Genomic DNA, 26,657 nt, shown 5'->3' on the forward strand with positions numbered 1-26,657 from the left:
AATGAAGTGTCAGGAAATAGCAAATAAAATGGTTTGGAAAGGCCAGGAAATCCATCATTTTAGAAAGTTCCAAAGTACCTACAAAATCAGTAAATTACACAAAGATAAAAAGAGGAAGATTCTAAAGGCCTGTGGCAGTTCACAAGGGGATTCCCACCAGACAAGTATATAAAGTAGGAGGGTCCCATAGTGCTAGATCACATTGATCTTTAGTTATGATTCCAGTGCATTCTCACCCAGTAGACTTTTCATTTGTTACATGAAGATACATTTTAAAAAACTCTGGCATCATAAATGAATAAATAGCTAATAACTGACAAAGACACAGGCCAATTGAACAAAGCACAAATAAGCAATCTGATTCTAGTATTGTTTGACCAGACATTGTCCAAACTATTTACACACAGATTTAAGTTTGTAAACAGAAGAGTTTAATATTGCTGTTACTGCAGTGGTCTGTAATACTTTTAAGATATCTGTTCATCCATTAGTAACATTCACACGTATATTACCAAACTATGATTATATTTTAATCATAAAACTAAGCTTTGAGTTTTATTGTAAAATATAAAATCAAGCGGATACTTTTAAAAATGTATAACCAAGGAATGTATTAAACACAATTAACAATAGAATTAAGTAGTTTACTGCAAATCTTAGTTTGGCTAGAATGAGATAACATGTCCCAAACACAGAGGACTGATTTGAGGATCTATCACTGAACAGGTTAAATTTGGCAATTTATACAACATCCAGAAACATCATATCATACACAAGCACACACACAAAAAAAGTGAGTTTCATGGTTTGGTAACCGCCATACTTTAAGACTTTAGTGCATTGTGTTGCTTTGCTGAAGAATGGTCTTTTTTCTACTTTCGTTAAAGTTTGGCAGGCACTTCAATCACCTTTGTGCCTTTGTTTTAAATCTTTATACATCAGCAGAAATATCAATATATTTTGACAATACAATAATCATTTGAAGTACAGCATAAAACAATAGAGTCAGACCTGGTTTATCCATAATTCATTAAGCCAAACATTCTTTCTTCTGATACCCAGCTTCCATTATAAGCATATTAGATAATCCAAAAACCTTGCACTCTGAATCCAAATTGAATCAACTGGCAAATCCCCATTAATCCAAAATGGCTGCCCATTAGACTGATTTACTGCCACTAACACAGGCTTTTCTCCTTGCTGTCTTACATCTGCTTGCATATATTGCTTCTAGCTGGGCTATGCATTATGAGCCTAATGAGATACAAAATAAAATTATAAAAAGCCCTTTCTTTACGTATGGACACAGCATTTAAACCTGCAGCTTTTGGCCAGGTTTTCAGACTTCAGCTCTGCAGGAAACATGCCTACCCGACTCGCTAAATCTCCTTTATCTGCATTCTAAAGAAGTCTACTGCCAAATAAAAAGGCATAAGCAACACAAGCACAGTCTGAGTTTGGCTTGCGGCTTAGTCTATCAACTAGCTTCATTTGGAGAAACAGGGAAAGGTGGCTCGATTAAACTGCAGACCTGTCCAGCTTGACCTGTGCCCATCAGCAACAATGATACAAACTCAAACAAAAAGGTTTTGGAGGAGGAACTTTTGCCCCCTGCGCCTCCAATAACCCTTTCTAATACCACAGTGACCTTCATTCAGTGATTCACCATCTGAAGCAGCACATGTGATGTGATGCTGTGATGAATACGTTTAAATTCAGGGATATCAAGAAGGATCCAACAATCAAGACAAAGCAACAAAAAGATTCTCTCCATGCCCCATCAAGTTCGGTCACAAGATTTTGAGAGTGCAAGCTTGTATACAGTTACACGATTACAGTTCTAATGCTGAATGTGTTCTTCATTATCTACAAACTATGTACAGAAAACTGCTCTTTTTTGATAAATGCAATATATTTTGTTTTGAAAAAAATGTGTTTAAGTCATTTTCATTCTTTTGCACATTTTTTGAATGGACATCAGATTAATCTGGTGACTTGCAATCTAATAAAAGCCAGTATTCCATAAGTATTTGAATAAACCAGGTCAAACTGCAATTACTGTATTGCAGAACACTAGCTATTTTAGCAATAGCAAATCTCTGCAATTTTCAAAAATCATTCAACAGCTCCTAAAAAACTATTTTTTTGTACCTTCCCAAAGTCAATCATGTGCTTGCATTGAAAGAAATTTACAGCAGATCTTGAACCGCGGGTGTTCTCGAATAGCTACATAAAAAGGTGGTTATATCTGTAATTTGTGCAGAAATGCTATTGCAGTCATGAGGGTTGATGCCTCTATTTTGATAGATATGTAACCACCTAAATAAAAAAAAAGTATCTTTATGAATTTCTAACCTCTGCCCTCATGAAGGGAAAAGTATGTCTGTTGAACCGAATGGCATTTGAGAAAAGGTTTCTCAACCATGGTGAGAGCACTTAACTTGTCATTTAAACATAAACCAGAATTTCCCTTGACCAAATCTGAAGAGATAAATAAGTGCACAAAAATATTCCGCGTAAAAAGCTATATATAGTGTTGAAGATAGGGCTCATGCGTCAGGTAACCCCAGCAATAAGTGGCAATTGGAACCAAGCACACGAGGAAGGAATAACTTTACAAGAATAGCTCAAATATTTTAAGTTCGCACAAATATTTAAACCTGCTGAACCTTGGAATATTTCCCTTCCCAGATCAATGATTGATAAACTTCACTAATTAAGAAGTGCTTACCACCATGTACAAAAACGTAATCTTTCAAATGTTGGCCAACACCTCAGACGGAGCTCAGAAATATACTAGTATTGCAAAGGAAAGTACCTCCAATCAATTATGTACTTATACTACAATTACCATGCTTCCTAATTATTGAAATTGAAATAGGTAGGAAACAGTAGGATTATTGATCTTACATGTAATATACCATGCACTGTGAGATTACTGCCAATCCTATACATTAGGAAAGTGGTACTCAACCTGTAGTGAGTCATATTTGATTATTCAGAACCACAATGCAGATTTTTACCTCCCTCCACCCCAGTTAACGATCACAACCAGCAAAATACATTTTACAATTATAAATGGCACTGATGAAAAACCAAGCTGTTTCTTTTACCTAGAGTTAGTGTGAAACAGTTTCTACTTCGTATCGATGCTAAACTTGTGTGGTATAAATCCAAAGTTATGGCCCAACCTAATTGTGCTTTGTTCCAGTGTCAGGTTGAGCCTGGACTCCAGATTAAAGTTGCATTTACACAACTGTAGAACACCGTGACAAGCCAACTGTTTGCATTTAAACTAGTACTGCAGTGTCGGTGCAATTTCAGTGATTGAAATCCCATTTCTGTTCCCTGATTTCTTAAAACTGCCAAATCTCGCAGACTACTGCTGACACTTGAAACATATGCCTTTTATTGTAAAAGTAACTCCAAATGTGTTTTCTATATTTTGCCGTACTGACCACCCATACCTTTGAACTTGGCTTTTTGAGTCTACTCAGTGCTATAATAGTTCAGATTGAGATAAGGTTGAGTACCACTGCATTGGTCAATAGCAGTGTCAAGAGGTCTACCCTACCTCCTCACAGGAATGTTACATCATCTTGTGACTGCACCCAGTGCCAGTGGGCATCATATTCAATGTGCATTTTGTTTTGTTTACAACCGTCATAATCTATTTTCCCATTTGTTTGAATCTTCAGTTTCCCACCATCTTTGCATAATTTGTCATGAGAAAATTTAGTTTCCACGTTGCAATCAGCAACATTGCTCCCCTGCTTTTCCGAAAAGCCATTAGCCATGTTGGCTTGTTGACAGCGTGTCTCATTGGCATATATTTCTTTCTCCATTGTGGTGAACGGGCCTCCTTGGCTCGAGGGTGCAGTGGGCAAAGGATCTATGGTGATCTGACAGTATTCATCCATATCATCAGCCAAAGTATCCAAAAAACTTCCAATGGAAATGCCATCCAATTTATCATTCGGATCCTGCAGGCTGTTCCAACTGCCTCTCCTCGAGGTTTCCTGACTCTCCACAAGGCTGTACATACTGCTGGTCAGACTGCTGCATCTGCTGGCAAGAGTGCCTTTTTCTTCCAAAATCCACTTCACTGCCTCAATCCCTTCATTAACAGCCATCAACTGGTGCATTATCTTGATATCAATCGACCTTAGATATGCCTAATGGTACAAAATGGACAATTACTAATAAAATCATAATAGCTTCACATTCTACTGCCTAAAGAAATGATTTTTTTTTAAAAACTTAATATCTTGTTGACTGGTTTCATTTTTAATAAAAGCAGAAGTTAATTCTAAGGACAAGTACTATGAACAGCAAATGCCTTCCCCCTCAGTGTCATTTCACTTTGAATATTCCTTTTTATACCACCCCTTTATGGAGCCCAGCCTCTCCGCCAACAGTGGAGTGAATACACAGGTCAGCCAAGCAAATCTGATTCCTATTATTGGCACCACTTGCAGACTGATTGTAAGCCCTCTCCATCGTCCCCCTTTTTAAAGAAGTACCTGTACAGTTGCTCCCCATGTTTTAGTAAAAGCTTACCAGAGACAAGAGATGAAAGGAAGGGGAGCTGGCAGGAGAAGAAGAGAGAAGTGGCTCCCAATGTTCTTCTGTCTGATTTACATCACAGCTATAATGCATAAACCAGGTTTTCTAACAAAACACTGAAGGCAAGAAAGTACTTAACATTATGATGAATCCAACTTTGAGGAACCCGCCATTACAAGAAAGAATGTGCAGCACTATAAAGTCAGCACCAAGAAACAAAGTATGCATTCACTGGGGAAGGCTGTTACCAATGAAGCACCTTTTTGATACAAGATGGTGGGAGTGCAGAAACAGATACAGACTTGACAGACACACCATGTTCAGTTACAGATTTTTTTTTAAATTAAATTTATAGGTAGACAATAACTATATTTTGATGCAAGTTAAAAGGACCATTATTGCCTCAAATGAGGACCTTACTAGTAGACAGTAAACAGTTTATCTTGGGAAATTCCATTATGGCATATATATTGCAAGAGTTAGAAGCAGTGACACTGAACACTAAAAGCCAATTCCTTCAATAGGCATGATGTCTGATGACACCCACACTGAAGGATCAATAGTAGAAATACTGCCTGAGTTTTAAGTACATGATATACAAAAGAAAACAGCATGCCCAGGACCACAGTTCCAGAATAACTTGAATGTTCAGATATGGCTGCTGCAATGGATGAAAACCTCGAAGTGCTGAATCTATGTCTTCCAGAAAACACAATTATCTAACCATAAATCTGTCATTCTTGAAGAATGCTAAGGCATAATGCCAAACCTACATATTATTTTAAACCCATCTATTTCCACAAGATTTATGATTTAATTCATTGTTCATCTTGATATTTTGCATAAACAAAACACAACCTGCATGGTTTGTGCCAAGATGCTGATACATTGCTTGCTTTCTACATTACAAATCCTTTCAAGAATTAACCAATTAAATTACAGTTCTGCCTGGCCCAGGTAGTCCTGTGTAATTAGGCCACTCAAGCCTGCAAACTAGTGTCCAAGACTCAAACTCAAGTTCAATTTAATGTACTCATTCTACATTCCCCACCAATAAACCATAAATCTCTGGTCAGTAACCAGACGTCTAATTGTACACAGGTGGCAAGATATTTTGCTGCTACTAGCAACAAAAAGGAGAAGACTGGAAATCTGCCCAGAATTAAGAATAAATTGCAACAACTAGAATTTCTTTTTCCTCTCCCTCCCAGTGTCTTTTTAAACACAGGTGGGTTAGAATCCTGCTCCAAGGACAAGAGTTCAACCATGACTAAAATAAAATTAGCCTTACTCTACCAGCATGAAAACTGGAAGAATGGCTTGGGGTGGGGGGTGGGGGGGGGGGGGGGGGGGGGAGGGAGGGAGGGAGGGAGGGGGTGGGAGGGGAGGGAAAGAATGATCAATTATTCTCCTCCTCCCCTGTAATCATACCATCCTTATTATGGATGCTCAACAACTGTTACTGCAACCACTTGGAAGAGTTACACAGAAACATATTATGATTAGATTGTTAATATTTTTGTAAACTATACCTCTCAGTGATACATTATCCATTGCACTGATGCACACAAAAAGCAATAGTTTAGCTGACACTCAAAGATCCTTTACACACATTTACATCTGGTGTACTTCAACTCAAAAAAAAGTGGGGATTTAACATTCAAAACGGGAATAGATATTCCAAATATTTTCTCCCCATCTGTCTTCCTGCACCAACTCATTTACTCCTATGCTTCCACAATGCCACTTGAACAGGCTATTAGAACGTGTTTATCCTCCAATTTTCCTTCCTTCCAGCGAGGGAAATAACTAGCCTCTGTTCAATGTCTCTTCCCCCCACCCCACCCTGCCCAAACAGCTCAGCCGAGATCAGGAACTTGATGAAGACACCAGACACAAGCCTACATTATATCACTTTGCACTGAAGCAGCAACAATTATTGTGCTGCCTTGCCTGGGAAATAAATCTGTTGTTCAACTGACTACACGTGCATTTCTGGTGCTAGTGATCAAGGATCAAAAAAAAAAACAAAGCTCCAAATAGCCTCCATTTACGACAGAGATCACTCCTTTAGGGTTAATAACACTAATTCAGTTTTATAATTTTATCTGTATTTTAAATTAGTGCTCAAAGTGGCTATTTGCCACTGATCTGACAGTAGTCATAATTACTTTGGGGAGATCATTACCAGACCAGGACACCAGGTGATGTAAAGAAGCTACTTGCCGCTGACTGAAATATCCGAGAAACTATTTTTAAGTAGGTCAACGCAGGAAAAATTAATTAATTGGCATTTAAACAGACTTCTGCTTAGATTCACAAAAAGGTCTCCCCACTCCCACTACGTTACAAGCCATCCTGCAGCACACTTCTCAATTTCTTTGGGGAGAAAAAAAAGGAACTACGGAACTTGTACTTTGGGCATTTCAAGCCAACTTCCTGCAAAAATCATCTAGTGGCAATCTCTAGTGCACATAATAACTGTAATAAGGCTGTGACCTCCACTCAATTTCATTCTTGCAATAAAGTAAACCTCACGTTTTCCTTGAATTTTTAGCCTTGTCACAGGAAAAGTGCACCAACTTTCAGTAAGAGATCACTGACCCCAAAAATGTCTCCTCTATTGCATAATTACAAAGGGTGTTGAATTTTTTTAAAAATGCTTTAATGGTCTTTAACCAAAAACACGTGCAGCTTGAAGTTATTGATCTGGGGAGACCTGTTTCAACAATAGCAGATGCTTAGTGGTATCAGCATTACTGCCTAAACCTTACTGAGATGCAAGTACTGATGCAGTAGAGTATACAGTTCTGCTGTACGACCTTTGAAGAATACAGGATATCCACTGGCACTGGAAAATGCTTTTGAGATACTGGTACTTCTGAGGAAAAAGAAAATATTGTGTAAAGTTTTGATTGCCAAACAACTGTTATCTGAATCAAGATTAAAGTCTTCTGGTTAAATAAAAGTACACACTTGGCACTGGAGTAAGTGGGCAATGGAGGATCAGCTGCAGCAAGAAAAAGCAGCATTGTAGGTTAGTGGCATAACATAATGCAGCAAAAGATAACTACAACAAGCGAGGACAAATGTCTCATGAATTTGACCCCGCTGGTTGCTAGGAGCAAGAGTGTACTGTATTGTACTGGGCTATAACAGGCACATATCTTTACTGAATACTCCAGCCACTTTGATGGAGGATGGAATAAGCAGACCTTACTTAGAATCTGGCGAGATATTGTTTCAGCTTCACCAAAGCTGGAAATTAGTGTGCAACTATATAGTTCACAGGTAGAATTTCCCAGCCCTGACATAAGCCTATGTGGTATGCTGCAGCAATACAGGTTATACTACATACATATAGAATGAAGAATTCTATGGGAGATTATGATTTCAATGATTCGTGCTGTCATGATTCATGCCAAGTGATTACACAGTCGTTTCAAAAGGTGTAGTGCAACAGAGAGAGGTTCAAATTATAAGACACTCTAGCTTTGTTGCTGAGGTTGACGTTACCTTTGTCTGAATTTGAAGATAACATTATGGCATAACACTTTATATGTGCATACATTAAAAGTTCTTATATCCGGGAACAGTAAAATGAAAGTACTACCACCATATGGAGAAGGAGTTACATACAGTCAGATCAAGTTTGGAAAGAAAAATATTTAGAATGACAATACAAACTTGCGATTTCCTACCAAAATGATAGTGCCATGCTGCCATCACCAATCAAATTAAAAAAGGTAACAGCCAACCATATGCAAATATGAACAGCATGATCTAACTCTTCAAACAGGTCATTTCTAAAAACTTTGCTTCCCTAAAAATATCAATGCTGCAATTCCGCCTCTCCAAACTCAGCTATGACAAAAAAAAGTTATTTCCTCCAACAGAAATCAGGTTTACATTTAAACACAATATACTTGTGTTAGAATTTAACTAAATAGGGGTAAATTACATGCAAAAGAAAGGAAATCACATGTAAATCTAAATTCTCAAAATGTTCACAAATATTCCTTCTTAGCACAAAAACAGATGAATTCATCATTTTATTTAGTTTGTGTACGCTCATTAAAAATGTTAGCAAACGTCATCAATGTGGATACCAGAACAAAGAAAACAAACATGATAAATTCACCAGTATGTTCCAAAATTTGTATAATATTTTAGAATTCCCAGAATTTCATTCTCGGGATATGGGAGTCGCTGGAAAGGCTAGCATTTATTGCCCATCCTAAGGCCTCTTGAACCATTGCAGTCAGTGTAGTAAAAGCGCTTCTGCGATGCTGTTAGGGAGGCAGTTCCAGGAAGTGGTTTGATACAACTGAGTGGCTTGCTAGATCACTTCAGGGGGGCAGTTAAAAGTCAACCATGGTGTGGGTCTGGACTTGTATATAGGCTAGACTGGGTAAGGACAGCAGATTTCCATCCCTAAAAAGATATTAGTGAACCAGTTGGGTTGTATGACAATCAGACAGTGATCACTTTAATTGATGTCAGCTTTTTATTTATTTATAAAAACATTGAATTCCAAATTCTCAACCAGGCATGGTGGGATTTATACTCACATTCTCTGGATTATTAGTCCAGACCTCTGGATTTCTAGTCCAGGAACATAACCACTACACTACCATACCCCAGTTGCACTCTAGAACTAAGCCACAGAGCCAATAGATGAAACAGTGACAATAAGACTCAAATTATCGCCTTACGAGAAAATATTGTAAATATATCTCCATAAAGCTTGTCCACTATCACCAATGATGGTGGTGGTGAGTCCCTTGTACATGATGGTGGTGAGAACATAAGATCATGGTAGGTGCATTGACAAGTATTCAAGCCAATATGGGACAGGCATTTTCTATCACAAGTCTCGTGTTCCTGCGGGTTCGCCTGTTGATCCTTCTAATGTTGCCGACCCTTCCATCTCTCGCATCTTGCTGCCACGCTGGCACTGTGATGTTGCACAATGTTCTTCACTCCTTCTCTCACTGCTGCACACCCTGCCATTTGGTGGTGGTCAGGGTAACCCCAAGACCACGTTACACTGCTTAAGTGAATCTTCAGTGCGTCCTTGTAGTGCCTTTGTTGTCCAATCTGCTTTCTTCTGACATCCACCAGTTCTCCATAAAGTACCTGTTTCAGCAACCATACATTGTCCATCCTAACAACATATCCAGCCCAATGGAGCGGAGCATTGATTATTATAGCCTCACTGCTGGTGCTGTCAACGCAGTCCAGTACTTCGTGGTTAGTGATCTTGTCCTGTCGTCTAATACGAAGGTGTATTTCCAGCTGTTAAATGTGCCTTCTATAATGTATGAATAGAACTGGGCCCAGTGCACATCCTTTCTTAACACCATACAAAACAGGGAACGATTCAGACAGAGTACTTTCAATACACACTGCCACAATGGTATAGGAGGTAGCTCCACCATGTGGCAAACTTCTTCTGGGGAAAAAAAGGGGTCAAGTGGTCACTGAGCCTGACATGAATTACTGTAGCATTGTGAAAGGCAGAACTGTAATATTGTTTTTTTTTAATTGTTGGATCATACGCCAGGAATTCACAGAATTGAAAGAAGATTGAGGGGTGATCTAATTGAGATATTTAAGATGATCAAAGGAATTGATAGGGTAGATATACAGGAACTATTTCCTCTGGTGGGAGAGTCCAAAACAAGGGGGCATAACCTTAAAATTAGAGCTAGGATATTCAGGGGTGATATCAGGAAGCACTTCTTCACACAAAGGGTAGCAGAAATCTGGAACATTCTCCCCCAAAAAGCTGTTGAGGCTAGATCAATTGAAAATTTCAAACCTGAGACTGGTCAATTTTGGTTAGGCAAGGGTATTAAGGGTTACAGAACCAAGGCAGATAGGTGGAGTTAAGATACAGATCAGCCACGATCTAACTGAATGGTGGTACAGGCTCGAGGGCTGAATGGCCTGCACCTGTTCCTATGTTCTGAAGATATGAAATCCCTGAATGGGACTTCCAGTCTGCTGATAGAAGAAGAAAGCGAATTTTATTCGGAAGAGGCCAAATCATCATAAACTACAGTCCCACTGACACCAGCCACCCTCCAACTCATCCACGTGGCCATTTCAGGCTATTGGAGCATGGGAACCCTGGCTGATTTTTGCCCACCTTAGCCTAGTTGAGGCTAATTTTAGTTTGCCACCAATGGTGTAGCTGAGATCAACTGACCCAGCACATTTAGACAGAACCTTGGGCTGCCCTGGTCTAAGTCAGGACTACTAGCAAAACGGTAGGGAAGAAAGCTCCACTGGTGTGCATTGGAGTTATACATACCTTCCTCCATTTTATTTCCCTTACATTTACAATTGCAAGTATTAACATGGCTATACACCATTGGCAACAAAACACATTACATATACCTACATGCAAAAATAGAGAAAAATATGTGTGGCAACATTTTGCATCGCACACTGCCTGCATATGCATTGCACTGTGACCAATTTGAATAATTCTGAGGTGGGGGGGATCACCATCAGAATGTGGTGGAATATCATCCAATATAACAACTTGCACTATCACCAAGTCTGTCTTTTTATCTAGGATCCTATAATCCAATGCAAACTGACCTCCTTAGAGCTGGCCCTCTACACCACAGAACCACCCCACAGGTGCACCCAAGTCCTATTAGTGCTGTCCATCTCTACACCAGACAGCACAGGAAACTTATGTAGCTCGTGGGAGGACTGCAAGGCAACACCAAGGCCGGCCTTCATGACATCTGCCTGCAACAGAATGAGAAAATCCTTCACCTCACCGTGCATAAATTTAGTAAATTTCACCCAACCCTGGCAGGAAAGTTGGCAGAACTGTGGCCACAAACGCACATTCCTGCTTACATTCTGATCTTACCCCACCCTCCAGCCTTCTAAACAAAAGTGCTGCTGGCTACTGAAGCTACGACAGAGCTAACCACCCCATTGAACCCAAGGCCATATATACTCAGCCTACTACCTGAAAAATGAACCCATGCCAATCTCAAGCTCACACAGATCTCTCTCCTGGTAGCAAGATAATGCACCCCCCGTTCTGGCACAATCCAACATAATAAATGCTGTCTAAGCATGTGAGACATCTACCAGTCAGATCAAGTAATGTACGGGCTGTATGTGGACCTGGAGGAACACCGGGAGATGTTTGGCACGTTCCTGGAGGCCAGCCGACCATCCATTGCCAGATCACCCTCAGGATTACCTGCAGTGTCAGCAGGTAATAATACTGCAGTCTACAATGCATCACCTCCCTACAAGCCACTAGTATCATCTGACTAGGGACGACCCCAGCTCCGATACCAACCACCCTAGTGTATAGATCTGTATAATTATGCATAAACCTCACTGAATTTATCTGCAAGTATTGAGATGTGTACTACAGCATACACTGTGAAACCATATCTTATACTTTGTATAATAAAAAGGCATTGTATGGTCTTAGGAATATTAGACTTCAAGATTTTGCCAACCCTCCTGTGAATTTTCTCTTTGCTCAGTAAATAAAAGCTGCAAAACTTGTGCCTATTCATTCTCCACTATGGTAAGCTCCTGTCCATCTCCCATCATCTAGCATTAAGTGCTCGGATGTAATTAGGCTTTCTGAAGGATATTTTTCGATTTCTTCCAATTTTAAGCAGATTTCCAATAGCTGCAAATGATTCAGGAAAATTTCTGAGAAGACCTTGTTCCATGAATATCATGGTAATTCCTTCCCCCACAAAAGAATGTTATAAGTGAACCTCCCTGCACTCTGTTCAGGTCTTTGGTTTGAAAACTCCACATTACCAAATGGAATGACAAAGTGCATCTCTTCCGCCTTTCAAAAAATGTGACTATACTGACTCAGTCTGGAGACAAACCCAATATCTCATTTAGGAGCAGCATGCAATTTGTGCAAAAGATTAGTAAATTTATGAATTTCACACTATGTAACAGTATCACTAGCTGATGGATATAAAGGACATCTTGATTAACATTTTTAATATGGCTATCTTCCAAACACAATGATGTATGCTACAGATCAAATGAAGGTATAAAAACACACAGAATAGGTAGTGATTAAAGAGAAAAAAAGTCCAATTTTTAAATTATAAACGTGGTGGGAATCTTATCCTCCTGTATTTTCTGAAAAATACTCAAAATATTTTAAGTATATACAGACAATGGGGTTGATTTTTACTCACAGGCAGGAACGCAGCAAAGCGAGCCACGTGCCCGTGCGGGAGTGGCAACAGGGAGAGTGGGACAATTTTAACGGCCTGGCCTCATTAGCATGCTGCTTCCCAACCAAAGGGGCCAAGAAGTCGGCGGGAAGCGGTTGCCCTGCCGTTAAAATCAGGCAGTTTGGAGGCAGCCACCGAGGACCAGAGGGAATGGTCCCCAGCACAAGGCAAGTCCATCGGAGGGGAATTTCAGGTTAAGGAAAGCCCAAGGTTTCTTTGTGAGGCTCACAAGAGCACTGCTCCTCCTGGCCCATAGGAAATGAAAAAAAAAACTTACCTTGCATCTTCTGGCTCTGGCTGACGTTTCTGGCAGGTTTTGCCTGGTAGGGAAACTGCAGCACCTTGCAACCCCCCCCCCCAACCCCCGAGGCCTAAGGTTAAAATAGATCAGGCTTCGATAAGTAATCAGAGTCCGATCTGCATGTTTAAAGAGGGCCACGCCAGCTTCGAGCAATTTAAAATTGCAGTTGGCCAGATTGGGGCGGGAAAGGAGGGAGAAGTGGGTAAGTGGCCCATCTCCATTTTTAATCCCCCCAGCCTGATTTCTGCCAGGCAGGGAGTTAAAATTCCTCCCCCCTCTCCCATGGTTTCTGTATCTATCTTCCTCCAAAACCCATTGTTTCCAGACCTGCATACGTTACTTCATCACGAACAACCCTCACCTGATGCAGTCAGCTATGTCTTAAATATATTGCTTATGTCCTACAAAAGCAGCATTTAAATCTTGGATGTTTGACACACAATTATATAGTGATGGAACAAGTGAGACAAAACAGATTGTGAGGGATACAAAGCTGCCATTATATGAAAGATAGCAAATTTACCTACTTTCAAAAACATCCTGGCATCCTACATGTCCTACACTACCAGTCTAATCTAACCAGGATCCATTCATTTCTAACAATTGGCATTAATAAGGTTAGCTTAGACTGAAGTGAAATTGACGGAGGGGAATGAAATGTCTGGAGAGGAAACAGATGTAACAAGCAGTAATTTTAACTTTTAAAATATAAATAGAAAAGCTCTTGAGTGGAGCTTAGCCATAAAGATGAGATAGATCCCAGAATTGATCCCTAGTGTGGTGGACTGAATTAGCGAATAGACTAGGGTGGGCGTGGTTTGGCCTCAGAGACCGCGGGTGGGGCAGATTCGGACAAATATGGGATCCCGCCCTCGCCATCATAACATGCTAAAGAATGGATTCTTTTCGCTGATTCTTACGATTTAGATCATTTATTTATGCACCTGCTGTTCTTCCTTTATTTTAATCATCCATCACTATGTTCTTGCTGAAACTCATGCTAAAGGGGTTTAGATGTATTAAGTATTGTATTACTTGGAGAACTCTAATTTTGCAGTGGTATTTGTTAGACAATTTTTCAACAAAAAGATGCTAAAGCTGCATTTGCAAAATAAAAACTACTGATCAGCTGCGATGATATCTACTTGATTAATGTAACCGCTGTCAACGTCGCGCCCTCGATTCAATGACAAGTAGTGAGACCAGCCTCAATATTACAATAAGTTCTAACATTACAGAAGTGACCACACGCCAGGAGTCTTTCCCATTTCCCACTGAAGTCCAAACACAGAGAGCCATGCACCAGTAACACTGGCACCGTGGCACTTTCACACCTTGGCATATCGGGTCACTTTTTGTAAACTAACATAGCACGAAGTGAGTTTTTTTAAGCGGGAGGTTTGCCAGAGAAGGGACTGCTCACCCATCACCCGGGTCTCTGTGATTTATTTTAAAATGTAGAGGGGAAAATGTCAAAATGACACATTTACAGCGAAACTCTAATAAATGAACGGGTTAATGTTGACATTACTCAGGTGACGACCGCTGCTGATTTAACTGTACGAGACTGGGTGCTTCGATGTTTAGTTAACAAGCAACAACCAATGAAGACAGAAACAAGGTGAGAGTCAAACCCCGAATACTTGGCTGGGTTCCTCAAACTGCTAGAGGGAGCCTCCTGTTACAAAAAAACATGTTCATATCTATTAATTTTCCCCCACTGTACTTGTGTGCTGCAGGTTTAAACATCAGTAATCTGTTGATCTGAGATAAATCCAATAAAACGTGTGGATAAATGAAACCGAAACAATAGTCAATCGGTTCTGCAGAGCACGGTATCTCTGACAAGTGCTCATGGGTTTAATGCGCCTGACAATCTACATTTGACATGAATTTATTTTTAAAATGTCGAACTCCGAAGTTAACTTTCTTCTAGGGGCTGAACGGCAGTGTGTATATTTGAGCGGTGTTGCTAAGGTAAATAAATATAAATGCAATCGCAGCTTGTACCCAACTCGCCCAGAGGTCCTATTTATAAATACCTGCACCTTTTTAAAAATACAAAACTCCACCTCCCCACTCACTCACTCACTCACTCCCCTCCTCACCATTTCCAGCCTGAGGATTTGGATCTTCTCTGCCAGCCCCTGTGGCAGCCTCTTCCCCTGACTGCTACCGTGACCGGAGACCTGCGCTGCTTGCCCGCCACTCGCCCCGGGACTGTCCACGTTATCCCCGGCGGGCCGAGCCGTGTCCTCCCGCAACCAGCGCAGCAAACCTTCGGGCGTCTTCCGTCCCACCTTGTTCTCCAAATCCTTCAGCTCTGGCAGCGATTCGCTCGCACTTTCTTCCATAGCAGGAGGAGAGGAAGAAATTATATATATATATATATATAAATAAATAAAACGATTCAGTCCAGTTAAAAGCACTCAAACTAGTGCTGCTCACCGCCAGCCGGATTCTCCGTGATGTACATTTCCCCACAGTTGCTGGCGACGAGCCGCGCCGAGCCGCTGCATCTATCGGCCCAGGGCAGGTTATCACTAATTTCCATCTGCATGAATCAATGAATGAAGGAGGGAGGGAGGGAGGGAAGACACTGCGGCTAAAGCAGCTCCGGCACAGCGCCTGCCTTACCCCCGCCCCGCCCCTTCTCTGCCGTAATGGGTCTAAACAAAGCGCCATTCACATTTTTCCTCCATCGGTGGGCACCGCAGGGACTGGAGTGCATCCTGGACCGATATAATAAAATTATAATTTGACACTTGTTTTGTTTTTTATTGAGTTGCTGCACATAAACACACCCTAAGCCCCTCCCCCCCCCCTTCTTATAAAAGGGGGGCCTAAAACACACAAGAAAAAAAACCTCAGGGAACATTGGCCGGGATTTTGCGCTGAGCAGCGAGCAAAGGGCGCCCACCGCTCTGTATTTTTAAGCCCCTTAAAAGGAGGGGGAGGGGGGCGTTAGGCACAAACGTACCCCTCCACCCATGACATTAGCCTTTAACCCATCTCATCTTGACTGATCAATAATAAATCAAAGCAAACCAAATGAAATAATAATTTTATTATCGGTGCTGATGATGCACTCCAGTCCCTGAGGTTGCCCAACTGTCACCGAAAGCCTCAAGCGCGCCGGCAGACGCCACATGCTGCTTCTCCAGGGCCACCCGCCCACTGCTCATTAGATTTTAACTTACCCACAAACTATCCACAGGCTTTTGGACAGCAAATTGCTGTAATGGGGAGCTGAAAAAAGTGCAGCATCCTCTCCCCCACATCTGTAAACAGTGTGAACAGGTCAAGGAACTGTGTATCCCCTTAACTAATCAGATTGAAGAATCGTTAATGAGCAGCGCAGACACAGAACCAGGAAATGTTAGTTAGAATAGTAAATTCAATGTAAAATCAGTTACAGAAAACAAAATAAAGAGAGGGTAAGAAATATTGAATTAAAAGCAGTGATCCTAGTACCGACCCCTGGGGAACACCTTCCCCCAGCCCAAAAAACAACCGTTCACTACTACTCTCTGTTTCCTATCACTTAGCCAATTTTGTATCCATGTTGCCACTGCCCCTTTTATTCTATGGGCTTCAATTTTGCTGACAAGCCTATTATGTGCCACTTTATCAAACGCCTTTTGAAAGTCCAGATACACAACATCAATCGCATTGCCCTCATCAACCCTCTTTGTTACCTCAATCAAGGTAGTTAAACACAATTTTCCTTTAACAAATCCATGTTAGTTTTCCTTTATTAATCTATACTTGTCCAAGTAACTATTAATTTTGTCCCAGATTATCATTTCTAAAAACTTCCCCACCACCGGGTTTATCCTTACACCCTTTTTTGAACAAGGGTGAAACATTTGCAATTTCCAGTCCTCTGGCACCACCCCCGTATCTAAGGATAATCGGAAGATTTTGGCCAGTACCTCTGCAATTTCCACCCTTACTGCCCTCAGCAACATAGGATGCATCCCATCCGGACCCAGGTGACTTATCTACTTTAAGTACAGCCAGCCTTTCTAGTATCTCCTCTTTATCAATTTTTAGCCCATCCAGTATCTCAACTACCTCCTCTTTTACTGTGACTTTGGCAGCATCTTCTTCCTTGGTAAAGGCAGATGCAAAGTATTCATTTAGTATCATATAGATAGCTTTTTGGCAATCAAAGGTATTAAGGATATGGGCCAAAGGCAGGTATATGGAGTTAGATCACAGATCAGCCATGATCTTATCAAATGGCGGAGCAAGCACGAGGGGCTGAATGGCCTACTCCTGATCCGATGTTCCTATGTTCCTATCTCAGCCATGCCCTCTGCCTCCATTCGAAGATCTCCTTTTTGGTCCCTAATCGGCCCCACCCCTCCCCTTACTACCCATTTACTATTTATATGCCTATAGAAGACTTTTGGATTCCCTTTTATGTTAGCCATCAGTCTATTCTCATACGCTCTCTCTTTGCACCTCTTCATTCCTTTTTCACTTGTTCTCTATACTTTCTATATTCAGCCTGGTTCTCACTTGTACTGTCAACCTGAGTTCTGTCATACACCCCCTTTTTCTGCTTCGTCTTACTCTATCTCTTTCGTCATCCAGGGAGCTCTGGCTTTGGTTACCCTTCCTTTCCCCCTCATGGGAATGTACCTAGACTGTACGCGAACCATCTCCTCTTTAAAGGCTGCCAATTGTTTGATTACAGTTTTGCCTGCCAAACTTTTATTCCAATTTATCCGGGCCAGATCCGTTCTCAACCCACTGAAATTGGCCCTCCTCCAATTAAGTATTTTTACTCTAGATTGCTCCTTGTCCTTTTCCATAACTAATCTAAACCTTATGATACTATGATCACAGTTCCCTAAATGTTCCCCCACTAAAACTTGCTCCACTTGACCCACCAATAATGTGAAGCTATTTTAGACGTGTATCAACAGAAAGATTATAGTATAATATAGAATCGGGTCAGCCACCTGACTGTGGACTGCAGTAAAGACAAGAGGTATGAGCTCACCCCTGGGAGGTATTCTCACACTGCTTCAGCATCACACCTTCTGCAGTCTAGTGCAGATTTAAATTTTAAAATTTAAACTTAATGCTACATCTCCCATCAGTTCTCACCTATCATTAACATTTAACCAGGATTTGGAATCCAGTGAATAGAGCTCTGTGGTGCCTAGGCAGAAAGGAACATTGGAGCTAACACTATTGCATGGGGGTCTACCAATCATGCATTGCCATTTGTAATCTTAGAGTGTAGTATAACTGACCCCATTGTATAACTCCAGAGCAATCAACTCAGATCTTACTTCTTCCTGGAACTCCCTTCCTAACAGCACTGTGGGAGAACCGTCACCACATGGACTGCAGCAGTTCAAGAAGGCGGCTCACCACCACCTTCTCAAGGGCAATTAGGGATGGGCAATAAATGCCGGCCTCGCCAGCGATGCCCACATCCCATGAACGAATAAAAAGAAAATCAAACTCTGTTGGGTATTGCCACATCTCCATGGAAACAAGTTGAAGTGTCATCATCATTGTTTGAGGATGAAGAGCCATACATCATTCTCATCATGAAGATATCACATGCATCAATGCTTTTGGGACCTGATGAACATTTTGATGCAAACCACATTATCATGTTGTGTGTTTAACAAATAAATAATAAAAGATTTGAAAAACACTTCTGTGTGATGGTAATGAAAAGAAGGAATTTGCACTTATAAGGGAGGGGCAGATGACAGCAGTTTTGAAGGATGAGGCGACCATACCAGCAGACAGGGACAGGTTGAAGATGTCCGCAAGCATGGAAACAAGGAGGACACGTTGGGTGATCAGGAGCTAGGACAGGAGGGGGTGGAGGGGGCATGTAATGGGTTTAATAGAAAAGATAAATTTAGTGACAGTGGGGAGAAATTGAAAAGAAATGATAGAATAATGGTTGAAGGGGACTAGGAAGAGGGCAAGGAGAGGGACTGGAGAGGCTGGAGCACAGTAGACACATTCAAATTTGGACATAGAGGAGTCCATGGTGTCCAAAGTGAGGATGATAGGTGCAGTGGTTGGTGATTGGAGGACACAGTTGCTAGTGCAGAAGAGGAATTTGGAGTTGTTACTGCTCTCCAGGTTGCTCTTTGAGCAGTTTGCAGACTTGACCATTGAAAGGGAGCAATGGTAGAGTTTAAGGCGATCAAACCATATTAGGTGGTGGATAGCAAAGCTGGCTGTTCGGCAAGTATGCCCAAGCTTACAGCCTGTGGATTTGAGGTTATTGTACCAGGATGAACAGTGGAGAGGGCATCTAACAATGACAAGGGCATCAAAAGAGATGAGGTACTTGTGGAGGAAAGAAAGATTTTCAATTATAGCACCTTTTGCATCCTCAGGACATCCCAAAGTGCTTAACAGCTAATAATGTACTTTTGACATGTAGTCACTTTTGTTTTATAGGAAAATGCAGCAACCAATTTGCACACAACAAGGTCCCACAAATAGCAAATGAGATAAGTGTCCAATGAATCTGTTTTGGTGGTGTTGGGTAAGGAAAAATAGTGGCCAGGACACCAACAGATCTCTTCTGCTCTGAATAGTGCCATGGGATCTTTTACATCCACCTGGATTAACAAAGGTGGTAGATCAGATTTGGGTGAGGTTGAAGTATGACAGTGCATGTCTAAAGGAGTTGGCGGGTAATCCTTCCCAGGATGTAATGTAATATTGGAAGTTTTTGGGGCAGGCAGGGAGCTGCATAGGAGCAGTGAAGAAGTGATCAGAGAGAGCCATGTCAGTGATAAAGGTCTCAAGGCTACGTGTGATGATGATATGGTCAAAGATTGGCCAATTCCTCAATCAAGTAGTAGAGTAGATGAACTGATTTGACTTTAAGGGAGTGCTCTTGGATTATATCCACATCTTTTCATTGATGTCAATGTGTTTCCTTGACTGTAATCTATTTTTTTAAGTCCTCTAAATCTGACTTTTTGTTGAATTTCAATCATAGCACTTAATCCAAAAGTTACCTTACCCTTTAAGACATTTACAAAATACAATAGGAAAATGTTCACAAGATATAACAAAATTTCTGCTATTTTGCAATTGCTTTCATGAATAAGGCAGTTGATGGGCATTAGCCTTCATTCAATCATTGTGACCTAATTGTTCTAATACACTGACAGCTTGGTTGTTCATTTTAACTTATGCTACTGATGTTTTTTTATTCATGAGTTACATACTGAACCACCTGAAACTACTGTCTCATTATAATGCATTATTGTCCTTTTATTCTCTATATAAAGGTGTCAGCTTGACTCAGTTGGTAGCATTGTTGCCTCTGTGTTAGAAGGTTGTGGTTTCAAGCCTCACTACAGACTTGAGCGCATAAGCTAGGCTGAGGGAGTGCTGAATTGTCAGAGATGCTGCCTTTTGGATGAGACATTAAACCTGCTTATGCGGGCATAAAAGATCCCATGGCACTATTTGAAGGAGAGCAGAGTTTTCCAGTTGTCCTGGCTGCTTGCTTATAGCTGTTCACAAATTGGTGCTACATTTGCCAACATAACAAGAATGACTGCACTTCAAAAGTAATCCACTGATTGTAAAGCACTTTAGGACATGTGATAAGGTGCTATATAAATGCAAGTTATTTCTTATATTCCCACTGTGCTACTTCTCCTATCTCTAGTGAAATAATCACTAATGCTTCACAGAATAAAGTTTCATAGCATGCTGATTAAAGACCAGTCATGGATCTGACCCTCTTCCTAATCCCTAATAAACTACTGTGCAAAACATTTCAGTTCCCCCGGTTTCTGAAGGTTATCAAGTACCAAGTGTTCTGACAGTACAAAGACCACAGGCAGTCTCCGAGAGGCACAAAAGTAGCTCAAAATACATTTTTTTTAAAATTTCATAAACAAACTGCAGTGCTTTCATATCTGCAGAATTTCCTATATTTCTGAAGGAAAATACACGTGTGTACCGATAGAACCATGAAAGTCAACCAGGACATGAGTGATGCATGTGTCTTGGTGTCCTATTCATCATCATTACCATTCGCAGTGATTAGGAAACTGGGACATGCATATCACATATTAGGCAGCATGTGTGCATCCTCCAATGTAACATCATTACTAAAATAGCAATTTTCAACACACAACCTTCATTGAAGAAGTGGTATCTATACATTGATAAGGTACTAAAGTGTCAAGTGTTGTATTGGTTTATTAATTAGCAAAATATCTGCAATTTTATTGTTTACTTTTTTTTCCAGATGCATTTTCACAGTTAGACACAACAATACAGAAAAAATACCAAGAAAAACACAGATAAATGTGTACCGTATGGGAACTGTGTGGCCATGAGCTGGGAGTATAAAATACTGAATATATTTGTTGGTTCTAAACTGCTCGAATGTCACCGTGCTGGTTCATGAGATTTGGTTACAGCCAAAGTTTTTCTTACTGGCACCATTATAGCCCCCCAGGTTAACCATGGAGTTTTACATCATGTGACAGGAAAGGGAAGGGTTTAGCTATTGACATGCGCTCATCCTCTGACATAAATAGTATTTTAAAAATATTTTTTCCATTTTCTGCCTTTCCTGAAGACTCTTGCTGGGATGCAGTTTCCCAGTACTTTGATACAAGGTACAATTCCATCAATTTATATAGTGCCTTTAACATGGAAAAACACTCAAAGGTAGCTCACAGAGGGGAGACATAAGCAATATTTTAAATAAGAAATAATTCACTTTGTTTTATTAGCTTATAATGCTTGTAATTAAATTTAAGAAAAAACATTGCAGGAAGCAACAGTTTTAAACTGATTGGAGTAATAGATTATTGTCTTGTTCTGCAAAGATCAATCTACTATTGCTTTCTTTGTCTGCCTTTAATTTAATGTCTGCCTAGTTTGCAATACAGATATTAATCGCTCAGTTTCTGATATGGTGAAGCTCCCAATATAATATAAATTTATCATAGTAAATGCAGTTTAATTATTAAAAGGGTCCACATTACCGTACAGTATGGTGTCTCAAAGAAGTGCAGGCTGAATTATTAGGATTGAATTCAGAGGCCCCTGCACTGGAAGCCAAAATATTTGTTTGACTATTTGAATTTTAAGTATAACATTTAGTCAACAGCTGGAAGATATAACAACAGCCTCAGGCAACTCTTCCCTTTCCTCGGCGAGGGATGGGGGTGGGGAGGATACTTCCCCATAGCAGTACAATCGAGATTGACAACACAGCAGTACAGGGGGTGACCACAATAACTCCATTATTGTGGTGCAGTGATTGGTGTTCCAATGTGTGCCATGCAAGTCTTTTAAAACAAGAAAACTCACAAGAAAAAAGTGTGATCTGAAAAACAACTTATTTAATTTAGTATTAAATACTGTAATTTAGTATTAAAAAATATCAATTATAAGTTATTTCTGTTAAATAATTTTTACAGTTTTGACAAGAACAGTAAAAAGTTGAACCTTCAGAGTCCGCTTGAAGTTCTTTGTAGAATAAGACAAGAAGGGATGGGTACATAGAGCGTAAAACTCTGAGAATGAACAGGTTTCATACTCCTCTGAATGCCGAGTAGAACCTGAAAACAGTAATTACATCCTGTCTGTTGAATGACTGGTCTATTTGAAGGTTAATAATATGCTTGCAATAATTAATGACATGTCCATTTTATATTAAACAAAATGATTTGAAGTTACTATACCATGTTCCTTTTTGAAAGCTTCTTTCTAAAGCCACAAAGACCATAATTGATTTACCTTAATGTTGGCTTTTCCCTTTTAACAAAAAAATTCCTCTCATCAAAAATTCACCTTTCTACTGTTACTAACTGACCCAAAATTACTTGCAAAGTAAGAAATTGCTTTTAGTCATTGATATGACTAATATGACAGGAAATACTAGGCATGACTTTGAAGATAACATATCAGCCTATTCCTCTTTAATAAATAGGATATCAAAGAAGTCATAGAAAAGACGAGTGGTGTTTATATAGCATCTTATCACCTTTCAAGTGCTTCCTATGCAATTAATTATTTTGAAAATGCAGTGACTGTTATGTTGGCAAATATGGCAACCATGTAGCAAGATCTAACAAACAGGGATAAGTGAATAACTAATTAATGTATTTTTGGCAGTGTCACACCGGGAGAACTCCGAGCTCTTCGAATGTGCCATGAGCTTTTTAACGTTCAACCGGCCATCAGAAGAGGCAGACAAGGCCTACATCTAATGTGTCGTTAAAGAACAGGTAACATGAATGCAGTCCAACAAAGGCCTCTTTAAATGAAGGAATAATTTGAATGTTACTCTTAGTATTATCCAGCCACTTGACCCATTAGCAGTATGGAAACAGGCCATTCAGCCTATGTTGGGGTTTTTTTCACATGAGCCACCTATTCTAACCATATTCTGCTGCTCACTCCCCATACCCTTAAATAGTCCTCTTTTCAAAGAAACAACAGCTTGTGGGAGAGCATTCTACATTCTAACCACTCTTTTGTGTTTATTCTAACTCCTCTTTAATTTCTTTTGTGATTATCTGAAATTTGTGGCCTCACATAACCATTTCAGTAAATTTTATAAATTAATCATTAATTTTCAATAACAATAAGCTTCATGCCATGTAATCTAATGTTGGGATGACCTAACTGCTTGGAGGTTTTCAAAATGTCAACGTTAGGGAAACTACGTATTAGTGATCATTTTTCTTTTAATACTAAACAACTTTAATTTTTTTTTAAAAGACAGCTGCCTGGAATTTCCACCGGAATTCTTCAACAATAGTTCGGCAGAACCCCTGCCGAAACAAAGTAAATGGCTAAAAATGCTCATTTACGCCATTTCTCCAGGGTTACCACTGATCTTCCACCAAAGTAGCAGCGGGAGATTAGGAGCACCTTGCAGAAATTCAAGGCCAAATTGTTTAGACAGGGTCTGATAACAAGTCACTAAAGGTTTCCCCATTTTTATTATCTGGCGAAACTTTAGTGTGGGAAGAACCAAGAGCAGGCAGGTAAATTAGGGGGATGAGGTCACAGACCAGTTGTCAAATGCTTCTTAGTAAACAGCTGAAAAGCTGTATTGATCAAGATCTGGCCATCTATCTAGTATCTACAGGGAGAAACATTTCATCACACCTTAAAAATTATTTTAAAAATACAGCTGGTTGACTTTCTCTGCAAGCCTTGTTCGACCCAAAAGCACGCTTCAGTCACTGCCTTCCTGGCCTCCTTATGCATTTACCCTCCATTGACCTTGTTTTGCTAGGCCTCCATTCTTGGATGCTGAGAGTCATGCATTTATTAAGCCCTTTACGTTCCTCAGCAGCCTTCCCCCCTTAACAAGGTACAAACTACTTACTGAAAACCTGTTTCTACCCAAAATAGCTGGCGTACTTAACGCGCTGTAAGCGATCTCTTTGTAATTGACAATAATGGTAATGGCAATCGGTTATCGCTATTTGCCCAATTTAAACGATTGCCTGATTTAAATGTGGGCGGTTTAAGTGGGGGGTATTTCACTGTCTGAGTATTGTGTTTCTGGCCTCCATCGACAACAACTACCATGTAACTTCATCTCCATCTCTGTCATGTGTTTCACTGTAATATTCTTGCTTTACCTTGGTGCTGTGATTCCAAAATATGAAGCTTCTTTTGAGCCTCCCTGCAGCTCCCCTCAGTAATTGAGCCCAAGTCCACACGATCTGTGACATATTGCCATGCAGCTTGCCTCCAGAGAATGTTTATGAGCTACCCTACTTGACCAAAAAAGCTTCCATTACTCAATTGATAGGGACCTCCATGGCCCATTCAGTGAAATGGGATTTACAAATTAGTATTGAACCATTACTCAACAGTTTTTTGTACTCTGGAGCTGTATTCACAAACTTTTCATTCTTTATACTAGCTAAATAGCTCATTAGCTGCTTGAAAAGTGATAAAGGATATTATTACCAGTGTGTTGTGATTGGCCAGTTTTCCGTTCTTCCCACTGATAATATCATGTTGTTTGATATTAACTATAGGAAAATTGTTAGCAGCTGGCATTTCCCATTTAAAATTGGTTTGTGCATTTTTATCATACAGGGTAAATATTGCAGTAATACAGCTGCTAATGATATTAGATTAGCTTTATTACTATAAAGTTAACGTTTGCTTCAGCATCACAGCATGTGAGCAGAAAAAGTTTGAAATTAGCTCAAGAAGACTGAAATTTCCACAAATGTGTCAGCGGGTTAATGGTTAAGACACAGAAAATTCATAGAAAACTCTTCGCTTTAAATCACTTGTTAAGAAAAAATGTTATTTGTATAGCAAGAAAGAACTTATATTTATATAGCACCTTTCATGACCTCAGAATGCCCCAAAGCGCTTCACAGCCAATTAAGTATTTTTTGAAGTGTAGTCACTGTTGTAATGTAGGAAACATACCAGCCAATTTGCGGACAGCAAGGTCCCACAAACCGTAATGAAATAAATGACTAGATCTTCTGGGTTTTTTTGGTGTTGGTTTAGAAATAAATATCGGCCAAGACACCAGGAGCGTCTTTAAATAGAGCTGTGGGATTTTTTATATCCAACTGATAGGGCAGACAAGGCCTCGGTTTAATATCTCATCTGAAAGATGACACCTCCGTCTTATTATTATTATTTGCCATTTTAAATAGACCTGCCTTAAAATTAATATTGTTGTTTGTAAAATGTAATTTAAAAAAATTGAGATCCAATAGCTATGAAGTTTAATTCCCAGTATGCTTTTGCAATAATGAAGATATTGCTAATGGGAAATGATGGGGGTAATTTTAACCAAACTTGCCCGATGGGAAACTGCTGCGATCAGATTGACTGCCTGTTTTAAACGCTGCTTAAAGTGCGTAAAATGGGCATCCGATCTGATCGTGTCAATTTCCCACCAGGCATGTTTGGTGAAAATTGCCCCCTATGTTTTGAATGCATCCACAGAAGTTGTAGCGTTGTTAACAGTGGACATTGTCACACAAGATGCAATTTTTATGTTATCAATACAATACTGACCTCCAGTGAGCTGTTCTGAAAAGGATTGATGTCTTCCACAAGATGGCACCCTTGATCACTGAAGACAATCCTTCGTTCCTGAAGAATGAATATACATATACTTAAGTCCTGATATATTGAATGAAATAGTATGATGCATTCATAAATAAATATTACAGTTATCCTATGGCTGTCTGTTCAAATTGTTGTCTGCATAAAACAAGAAAATACAGAAATTCAAAGAAAATAACGGTCCAAGCTCAATTTAAATCAATGCTCCCAGACCATGGGATCCTTCCCCCCAAAACACTGCTAGACCCTGAAATCCCATCCCAATGCTGCCAGAACCCTGGCCCCCTTCCCAGTGCTCTCAGGCACCAAGCCTGACCCCAATGCTGATAAAAAAAAATTTTTTGGTCATACAGCTTAGCATAGCACCTCTGTTCTTATAAAACTTCTGACTCACCATGAGCAATGCCATGGGAGATCTGCTAATAGTATGT

General features: G+C 40.1%; 1 protein-coding gene across 2 annotated transcripts; it reads right to left on the bottom strand.

Moving 5' to 3' along the window:
* Positions 1-408: 408 nt before the first annotated feature.
* Positions 409-15,699, bottom strand: LOC137325275 (leucine rich adaptor protein 1-like). Of its 2 annotated transcripts, none has more exons than XM_067990171.1 (3): positions 15,574-15,699; positions 15,234-15,468; positions 409-4,175 (listed from the first exon to the last, which is right to left on the bottom strand). In XM_067990171.1, the coding sequence occupies exons 1-3, from the start codon at positions 15,642-15,644 to the stop codon at positions 3,579-3,581; spliced, it is 903 nt and encodes a 300-aa protein (XP_067846272.1). In that variant the 5' UTR covers positions 15,645-15,699; the 3' UTR covers positions 409-3,578. The 2 variants fall into 2 exon arrangements, with proteins under 2 accessions (XP_067846272.1, XP_067846273.1); XM_067990172.1 differs by having other exon boundaries at positions 15,234-15,472; positions 15,574-15,678.
* Between the last annotated feature and the right edge of the window lie 10,958 nt (positions 15,700-26,657).

Source organism: Heptranchias perlo, chromosome 9, assembly GCF_035084215.1.
Source record: "Heptranchias perlo isolate sHepPer1 chromosome 9, sHepPer1.hap1, whole genome shotgun sequence".
Classification (NCBI taxonomy): Eukaryota; Metazoa; Chordata; class Chondrichthyes; order Hexanchiformes; family Hexanchidae; genus Heptranchias; species Heptranchias perlo.

Coding starts and splice junctions, on each gene's coding strand:
- LOC137325275 (XM_067990171.1), bottom strand. CDS start 15,644: ATGCAGCGGCTCGGCGCGGCTCGTCGCCAGCAACTGTGGGGAAATGTA. Junction 15,469..15,573: donor CACGGAGAATCCGGCTGGCG/GTGAGCAGCACT, acceptor TATGGAAGAAAG/TGCGAGCGAATCGCTGCCAG. Junction 4,176..15,233: donor AAATCCTCAGGCTGGAAATG/GTGAGGAGGGGA, acceptor TTGTACCATTAG/GCATATCTAAGGTCGATTGA.